A 10,589-nucleotide genomic window follows, 5' to 3' on the forward strand; every position below is an offset into this window, starting at 1 on the left:
TGGAACAGCTGTGCACTCACAAAGCAAAATAGAAAGCTGCAACATGCCACCGTACACTGTATCTGACTGTGGTTGATGTGAACATTACATCATCTATGAGACCTAGAACCTATCCAAAACCTCCTAACTATAAATTTTCCATTTCTAGAACATTAGGAGCTAAAACATAACAACAAAAATGATTATCCAGTCTCTGAAGGACTGGCACATTTTCTTTAATTAGGTACATAGTGTAGCTTTGTCCCTTCAGAAAAAATTTCAATTACCTCCCTAGTGGTAATTAAAACCTCTTGTGTTAGCTATTATTCTTTATTTACTCCAGTTTTGAAAATACTACTACAAAACTCTCTGTGGTACTGCAAACAGATTTGCTTTTCTTTCTTTTGCAAGCACATGAAATTTCTCCCAATTAACTTTTACCATAGTTCACCATGGATTATTTTTATCATTCAGATGAAAGAGAATACAGAAAATTGACAAGTTGCTGAATAAGCATTCCAGATTTTTGTTAGACCTGTCATTTTACCTTAAAACAGCTTTCATACTGCATTATTGACTTCTGCGTTTAGTCATGACAAAAGGCAACTGTTCATTACACTTACAGACCATTATTTGCATTGGAGCTTCTGGGGGGAGGGGAAAAACATTTACATTCAGCTTCTATCTAGTGGCAGCAGAGAATCCTACATCAATATTAAGAAGAAAATGCCTAGCAGCTGCTCAGGAAGCTGACAGAAAAAAAAACCTCAGCCAGAATGCTATTCAGCACTGTTTGTCTTTTAAGAAAGGTAATAAAACAAGGCATCTGTCCAAATAAAGCTGCCTATGGGTGTTAAAAGTATTCTGAAAGAATACAGGTGTTCCCATTTCTGGTAGTATTTAAAGTCTCCAAACTGCCACTGCAAAGATAAAACCAGTAGATTCCCACATTGTTATTGGCAAACAAATAATTTATTGATTTAACATGATCTGGGAAAAATAACTGTATACATCTGGTGTGATTTGGCCACAGCAAAATCTATGTAGTAAATCCCACAGATTACAGCCTGAGAACAGAGAGAAAAAAAAAGAGAGGGAGATTCAATCCTCGCCGGCCTTGTTAAAGACTTGATTGTGATTACTTTGAATTATCAAAGGAAATTCCAAACTCTTTCTCTTTTCCTCAGATTTAAATTCTAGTTTTTAGCTCAGTAAAAAAGAATGCAAGAAAAACAGACTTTGCAAAATTTTGACAACTTTCTTGGAGCTCATGAATTAAATGAGCTCTGGTACCTAAGGCTGTTATCAGAAATGCCCTTAAGCATGGCAAATTGTTTTTTTTTTTTCCTTCTTCACATGGAATAAAAACACTTAAATGCAAATGGAATTATATTATCACAAGAAAACTGGCTTGGAATTTCTTTACGGGGCAGATGGTAGAGCCCCAAGTATTTTTTGACAGAATGACCACAGGATGAAGGTTAAAGGATCAGAAGGCTAAGTGACTATTATAAGCTTCTAGTCTAACCTCCTTATGCAGTCAATAATGATCTTGGCAATCATTTCTCCAATTCTTACCTTAGCATGCCCATTGATGCCCTTTTCTATTAACAACACACACAGCATGTCAATACCCATTTCCACGCTACACTGTTGTATTGCAAAGGTGAAGCATCTTGCTCAAAAATTTTTTAAAATGACATTTTTCCATACTGAATATTAACTAACATATTAGGCAGTGCACAAAATACACAAATTTACAATTATAAGTGTTTTCTATTGCTTCTGGTGCAAATAACAGACAAAAGGTTCCAGCGAAACACCTATAATTTTCTCCTTCACAAAGTGCAGCTCTGCCACTCAGTTTTCACACCACTGCATTAGAAACTTAGCTACTTGCATTCCAATTATGTGTCTTATTTCAAATAAACAGTCAACTTTTAAATGGGACCTAAAAAAGGGTTTAAAAACCAAATCTGCACCACCATAAAAGCCCAGGTAACATTTGTAATGAATTTGTAAATATAACCCTTGAAGGAGCTAAAATCATGCATAGATGTTCTATAATTTACCATTTGAAGTAGTATTAAGACTTTTTCTTCTTTCAGTAGATAAAGGAAGTCAACAACACTATTTAATAGTAACGAGCAGAATGAATTTTTGGAAAAGGCTTATAAAAACCTCACTGCTAAGACATAACCCAATTCCAAGATGGAACTATAAGCCAGTTAGTATGTAGCCTTTCCTAGGAATTTCAAGGTTTAAATTGGGTGCCATTTCAATCACATACATTATCACAGTACTGAGATGAACAGCAAGTCATTAGCTTCTACTAGATGTAAGATGTCCCCAACAGTATCATAATGGCACATATTTCACTCTTCTCTAAAAACAACTCTTTTAGCAATACCCAAGAGCACAGTTGAGTTTAACTTCATTAGAGCCCTCACCTCCAGCAAAGTCTACAAGTCATGCTATATGAAGGACACGTACAGATAACTACACCAAAAATCTACCTTGATCTTGATTGTTGAAGTCCTTATGATAAAGCCAGAACATTCACATTCAACACCACACAGTTGAACTGCTGTCAAAATGTACAAAATTACATCTGACTGGTCTATACGTCTGCCACCTTTAAGGATTAATATATTTTCCCAGAACTACTGTAATACACGCTAAATTAGGCTACAAATTTTAAAGATTTGGTTTCTCCTGAATTTTGGAAAAAGGTTTAACATTAGATTGCTGAACATCCACCCGATAAAAGGTACCTGAAAAGTAAAGTTCTACAAATCCTTGTCTAAAAACCTGCTCTAAAACTGGCTTTTTTTATACATCAAAGTTGTCATACAGGGCCAAATGATCTTGAACAACAATTTATGTGAAAAAATCTCTATATATTTAACCTTTCAGCTTTACCATTTGTTGAGAACAACAAGGAATGTCTTAATTCATTGTGTACTTAGTGAAGCGCATGAGCACTATTCTTACTTTAAATGTATTTCAAATAGCAGCCTTCAGTGACAACTAATTCTTAAACACATGAAAATGGAATACACATAATCTCCTTGTCACAAAACGTAACAAAGATTAAAATTGACAGACTAATAAATTGTCACAGAACTAGAGTAATTAAACAAATACACTTGCTGTTTAAATGTTAGTGACATGTAGATATAAAATTCATTTCAGAGCATCACTGACACATCTATGAATCCTTCTGAGAACAGAAAAACACCAGAGGTCTTCTCTCCTCAGATGAGCATAGATGCAGGGCATAGTTTGATGTGATTAATCATGTACCCAGGAGTTACCTAAAAGTTACATACTTTGTTCTATTCTATCGTCTCCATCACGTATGTTACCACTCCTGCCCTCATTCTTCCTCATTTTCCACCAGCCATTGCTCCACTCATCTCTCCACTGTGAGCCTACACCTCCTTTTTGTGGCCAACAGCTAGAGCTGCTCCCAGCAGGGAATGCACATTTTGTTTCCCATCCGAGGTTTCTCACACTGATTCACAGGAAGAAGCTCTCCTTGCAACAACTCTGAGGGGGGCAATGCTGTGAACTGCTGGGGTAGTGTCATGCAAACATAGTTACACTGCTTCTTCTATCTAGAAAATACTATAAGTACCACAGCTCTGTTCCTAGAAATACTGCACTCTGTAAACTTATACCAAGGTACCAATTCTCTGCTGTATTTGATCTCTTGTAGCTTTTCATCATACGAAGTGTGGAAAAATGATGCTCCTCGGTTATATAACTTCATGGGGCCTCTGTAGCTTCTCCACTGCAAGGTAAATAATTACTCTAACAGGCTTCCCTCTCTGAATCAAAGAATTTGTAAGCCAAAGCTTACTTTTCTGAAATAGGAGATGAAACAGCCACCTGTTGTTTTTTTTAATTTCTCAGTGTTTGACGGTAACCATAGAGAAAAGATATTATTAGAGTGCCAAGAGGCTGCTGAATGCAGGTAAATACGCAGGAGAAGACATATACTGCCCCGAAGCACATACCACTGTTTCTATCCAACTGCCTCCGTTGCCATACTTGGCTCAGAACTTGCATCTTGTTAGTTGAGTTCATGCATTGGGCTGGTCTACCTCATGCCTTCTCTGATTGAGTCTTATACCACCACCAAGCTGGACTGAGATTTAGTACCAACTGACATGTACGCTGGGGAAAAAAGCCCACATGTAAGGTAACAATAGTTCCCTAAACCCAAGGATGTTTGCTTTATGAAACTTATTTTGGTCTGGCTGAGTTAAAATTATAACAGTATAATGAAATGTGCCTTTGAATGAGCAACCTCATTGAACTTCAAAACAGTTAGATCCCACTGATCTCTTTGAACTGGTGTTGGACCACATAACCTCCTGAGGACACTTCCAACCTAACTTACTGTATGATTTGATAAATAACGTTCCCCCCCAAGACGACAGTTTGTCATTCCTCACAATGGGATTCTTGGCAAACATCTGTCAGCAATATGGGCTTCGAGTCCTCCATGCTTCAATCAGTGCATTATACAGTCACCTATTTATTGACCAGTCTCCTTTTGTTAGGCAGCATCACTTTGGATGACCCTCTGCCTGCAGATTTTTGCACAGGTACATGGAAACAAGTCTGAATTTATTACAGAGAGTAAACTATTCATTCGAAAAACCTGCTTGTGCATCCTTCTCTTTTAAAGGAAGAAATTAAAAGTTTGTGGCTCACAGACTTAAGACAATCCTTTACAAATCAAACCACAACCTGGATTTATCTTAAAAACAGCCTCCCAATTCAGGCCTTGCCTCCACCATATTTAAAAATTCATGTTCCTGCCATCTACCAGATACAATATAGTAATTTCTGGTTTTTTTTCTTCTTTTATGTCCTAAGCTGTATGCAAGAGGATATGATTTATATAGATTTTTCAGGAGCTGTATTTTGATCTCCTATGCAACAGAGCTAAAACAAAAAAAAAAAAAAAAAAGGAAGAAATCATGCTCGAGCCAAGAGCAGCAAGAGAAATCCCACCATTTTGAATGTGTTTCCTCTAAAGCTTAAGGCTCTCCCATCACTTAAAGTTAATGTATAATTAAATGCGTTCCCAGTGGACTTGCAATGTAGGTTTGGCATTGCTATGACAGAACACACCACACTGCGTTCAGTAAACATGCAATTAGATTACATCACTCTTGTCTAGTTCATCAGAGCATCCCAAGATGATGGCACAGAAAAGACCTTCCCACTACATTTGCTATTTTCGTGTAATCCACACAGGAGTCCAAAGCTTGGATTTGGATCCAGAATAAAACTAAGCTATCCAGTCTTTCTTCTCAAAGGAAAGCAAAGAAAGAGGAAGTTGTAGAGCATTTTCCATCAGTTTTTTTAATATGCTTTTTATAAGATAACTCACTGGGGAGAATATTCACATGTAACATGAGACCCAGGTTTAAATCCCTCCTCTACAGGATTTACTAAGAGCCATGAATACAGATCACACTTAGGAAAATCACACCCTTTTTGGCAGGCTTTAGAGACACTTTCACTTTCCCCATGGTATAATGAATATTTTCTGATTGTATACAAAGTTGAATAGTTGCTGCAGGGAAGTCTGAGAAGCCAAGTGATTAGCATGCTCATCTGGGACATGTGAGACAGACTGAAAATCCTTTTCCAAATCAGAGTCTGAACCAAGACATTTTCTGTCTTTGAAGAATGTCTCAAACACCGGATTAAATAATTCCTATGGTAAACCCCATGACTATTTATGTACTCCCTGAAATAGCGTGGGCACAAGCGTCACAGCAATTGTCTCCAGCATGTTTTTTCAGCCCCAGTGCTCAGGAAGCTAAATCTAGCCCACCGGTACCCTGCTGCTCCAAGTGTCCTGGGTGGGCCCAGCTATCCACCTCTACTCAACTTCAAGCAGTGGCAGAAATGAAAGCTACCTTAGCTTTAGGTGCCCGCAGGAAGATTTTGTGCCTAAGGAGGTACTTTGAAGATGCTGATGGTGATTAAGTAAGAACCATCACTGTTTAACTGTGTAACTTACTCATAGTCATGAGTGGGTAATTTTTGTGGACAACAACCCTCTACCTTCAGAGCCCAAAGGACTGCTCCAAACACTAGATGTGAAAGACTTCTCCAATTACTAGACATTCTTTCCAACATCATGTGCTGTATTAAAAAAAAAAAAAAATCACATTTCACCTTCTAAAGTCTAAAGAACTGCAGGAAATAAAAAAAAAGGTCATAGGCAAGAATATGAAGTTGCATGTGATAAATTCATACTAACAATCAGAAGAAAAAAAAATCCACTCTGCATAAGTACATACCATTGGAGTTGCATTCTCTGATTTTTATTTATTTATTTATGTATAAAACCGTGTTTAATGACAACCAGATTTGGCCTCATTCTCTTGCCCCTTGTCCTAAAATGCACTTCAAACCATTTTAAAAATCAACAGGTTCACTCATGGCACAGTAACTCTGCAGGCAAATGAAGCAGCTACTGTATGATCAATAACAGTTTACAAGGCACTTTGTGCATTAGTGCCTGCTTTATTAAAGAGAAAGGCAGCCCACATCCAACACTGTTTGTTTATTGTAGTCCCAAGAAAGGTCCAGAGTACAGTTTCACAGTCACACCCAAAGAATAACATCTGCAACTATGAACAACACTGCAAACCCTACAAAGAGATTTTGACATTTGACAGAAGCCCAAGCTCTGATATGAAAGCAATGACTTTGGCTAGGCTTCACTACCTAAAATACACCATAAGGGGATAAAGGATGATTTTATATGGTTTGAGATAAGCCAGTAACTGTTTTCTATATCTGTAGTATACATTTCACTGATCTCTGGTCCTACAGATACAGGAATAGAAATGTGTTATTTTCCTTGTAAGACTGATGTAATTAGGTGTGATCTCTATGCAGGAATATTCATTTTTCCACAGATTTTTGCATGTTAAAAACATTAAAGGAAAAATAGTTTTTATAGCCAGCTCCACTCCAGATATTCCTGAAACCTGGTTTGCTTAATAATTAAGAAATCGTCTAGATCTAATAGTATTTTTTCTACAAATACTACAAACTCAATGTAAGAAAGAAAAATACTACGAAACGCAGCAAAGGCTGCACAACTTGGCCTTTGCATTAATGGTTTGATCTCCTACACTAGGAAACCAGGTGTCTTCCAGTAAGCTGATACCTGGCACCAGCTACAAAGACTAGTGGTGAATGGGAATTCTATCCACTACCTGCTACTCTAGTCTTCGTTATGCTTAAAATTCATGCAGAAAACACATTCCAGTTCCCACTCCAGCAGATGATGCTAAATTACCCAGGGGACTGAGTCCTTCCATTGCTGCATCCACTGAGAAGAGGAAATGGGATGAACATCTGTCCCCGGCTCCTTTCTGGGCTGTATTAAGTGATGGTTATTTGACTTTATTTGATTTTTTTTTAGACACAAGCCGAGAATAAGATGCAAGAGGATTCTGTACTTAAGAATTGTCATGAGTTGAAGTAGAAAAAGTACTTTTTTGGGGAGTGGGGGTTTGAATGCTAAATACAAATGCTATAGTCTGGCAATATGGGTTTTACATGCAAGACACTGAACATACATTTTGAGTTCCTTTTCAGTTTTCCCCAGAAAGCCAAAAGAATTTTTTTTCCTGAAGAATCTCATGAATTATCTGATAAACTATTTCAGCAGTTGGACATAACAATTTGTGGAAACTAAAGACTCTGTGTGAGAATCTCTGACCTGAAAGAAACTGCACAGGACAGAATCTGAAGAGGGAACAAGCCCAGAGGATAGACAATAGTCTGAAGCATCTTTGCTATTGTTTGCTTACTGTGTTTCCCTTCTTAAGTCTTTTTAACGTGATTTGAAAAGGGCAAGTGCAATATAATCCCAAAATTCAAGTTTTCTATATTTGGCTCATACCTACAATGGTTCCTAAGAGAGAGAAAGACCCGTGTCTCCTGTAATGCAAGATTTTCTCCTTTTTTGACAACTATAAGGTGGCAGACAAGGCTAATGAGGCTTCGGAACCAGCCATTCAATACTATTAGAGAAAAAGACAGCAGATGAAAAATACAAACTTGCGTAACATCAATATTTTCCATGAGGTGTCAGCAGAAGTATCTGAACATATTGCTAAAGCCTTGCAAGTGCTTTTTCAGGCTGCTAAGCAGTCACAGAGGAACAAATTTCACATGCAATGTAAATAACCTAATACAGCCCCCTGTAACCTGGAAAAAAATTCATGTCCCACATGTCTTTCATGTTGAATATTAACATAATTAAGAGTATTCAAATTTATCCAGTGTCTCCTAGGACAGCTGGGTATTTAACTGTGAACTCTTATTTCATGAGAATGGAAAAGGATAAGCTATGTGACAGAGTATTACACAGACAGTCAGAATGACCAAAAGCAGGTTATTCTTCATGAATGTGGTTAACATATTTAAGAAGCCCAACATTATACTTACTCAGTAATGTGCTCTTGTATTTTCACTACGTGATTTTTATATTTATTGTCCAATAAGATGCATGATAATCTAAACGTTAAATATATATATAGGTGGCTAGACTCCATATGAGAAAATAATAGTATTAGAAATGGTTAAGTATCTAACTTCAGTCCTGATAATTAACATAAGCTTTTATGTGCTTCTTGGTTATCCGCTGAAGATTGTTGAATGTACATTTTCAAGATAATCATTATGCTTGAAATCAAGTTACAGGAGCATGAAGTCTACTACACGAAAAGGATTAGAATTACAGCACAACCATGAAAATGAGTTAATGAGATTTTTCTATAGTCATATTTGAGTATAAGGACAATAGACTCATAAGCTTCCATTTCAGGTTTCATTTCCAGTTTGACTGCACTTCTGCATGACAGCATTCAGAAAAAGTTTACAAGTCAGGATTAAAAAAAACCCAACAAAACCAAATGCAGATCCAACATCTCCTATGGGTCAAACCACCACCTCACAATAACAAAGGTCAGTCGTCTCCCATTTCTTACATCTCATACCCGAATGACAGTTACAGTGACATATAGCTGACTATGGAGGACTATTGGTTAAGTTCTTAAATATCAACCCTGCATCTTGCTCAGCTAGCCAGTAGGAATGCAGAGCACACTGGTAGCTCCCATTTCAGTTTTTTCTGAAGTTTAATTAATATACAATCACAATGGTAAATTTTATATTCCTGATGAAAATGCGAAGCAGAAATGTCAAGAAACACAGATCAATAATTTGATCAGCCCCACATGTGAACAGAACTCCACATCAAACTGTAGGTCCTTAGCACAGAATGAAATTATGTAGCTCCTTGAAGAAAATTTAGTGACTTTTTTTTCTATATATGCACATGAGGAGCAATATCATGCATTTTCACCTAATACAAGTATTTTTCGCTATGTGAAAAAATATTTCTGTCATAGACATTAGTCCTTCTAAAATTGAGCCACTTCATTTGCAAACTAAGAAAAACTTGGGAATGCAAACAGAAACGTGGCAACTTACTCACCTGCATTAGAGCCTGTCAAGTTGTAACGTGCATTCAGCTTTTTAATGATATTTTCATGGATCTGATACCAGTCACTCTCTGTGTTGCACCTAGAAAAATAATAGCTTTCTTAACTCTGAAACATGAACACAAGTTTTTCAGACCAGCTTCACCACGTATCTCTAAACAAATCCTCTTTTGTTCACAAAACCAGTAACACTATAGGGGCTAATAAAGACCCATGAAACTGCCTGTCTCAGTGGAAAGGATGAGAGTGCTCTTACCATTTGAGAAAGGCACCATCGATATATCTGCTTCGTGTGGCAAAGGGTGAGAGAAAGATATGAGCAATTATGCTCAGGAACTCAGCCATGACCAAGTTCATCATCTGTATAGATCTATCCTTCAGCACTAAACCACATGGAAATCTATCTTGTGACACTCAAGAGGAGACACAGAACTTGTAGCTGGTCTTAGCAGACAGAAAAATGCGTGTTGTACACTTCAGAGTTATTTAAAACAGGATGTGATCTTCAGGAGGTACTCAGTGAAAAAGCAAATTACATTTCAGAATACATTTAGAAAACAGCTGCTTTTCCATAAGGAAAAACCGACCATGTTCTAATGATCACTTTTCATGGTTTAGACTGGAGTTAGTCTTAGCATAAAAACTCATTTTGAGTGATGTTTCTTCTTCCATTGTTTTTGTTATTTTAAAACAAGCAGGCAAGATTAAAAAAAAAAACAGAATACCATAGGCAGGCCAGTCTAACAATTTGTTAACCACCAGTGAACACTTATTTGACTTTAATGTCCTGGGAGTCTAAATAAGAGCCAGCCCACATGTCCACTGTCACACTAAATTGCTTTTCTGCAGCACTGACTCCATCCAGCAGCTCTAATTTAGCACAGAGGGGTAACAGAGGAGAGGAGAAAGGCTGCCTGAAAGACTTCCATGTCTTCAAGATTTGAGTGCTAACCCTGGGAGGTGCAAACTTCCTCATGTGCATGACAATATGTGTCCCAGGTTTATGTACTTAGAACAGACCACTCCACAAAACAGTTCTTGCTGTAATGTTCA

The 10,589-nt window shown here is 37.3% G+C and overlaps 1 protein-coding gene across 1 annotated transcript in view; it reads right to left on the reverse strand.

Moving 5' to 3' along the window:
* Positions 1-10,589, reverse strand: part of DOCK4 (dedicator of cytokinesis 4) — a 221,258-nt gene that overhangs the window by 113,085 nt on the left and 97,584 nt on the right. The window contains 1 exon segment of the mRNA XM_035890904.1: positions 9,530-9,618. Coding sequence (XP_035746797.1) covers positions 9,530-9,618 — 89 coding nt within the window.

Source organism: Egretta garzetta, unplaced genomic scaffold (genome assembly GCF_000687185.1).
Source record: "Egretta garzetta isolate BGI_Z169 unplaced genomic scaffold, ASM68718v1 scaffold503, whole genome shotgun sequence".
In the NCBI taxonomy this organism is placed as follows: Eukaryota; Metazoa; Chordata; class Aves; order Pelecaniformes; family Ardeidae; genus Egretta; species Egretta garzetta.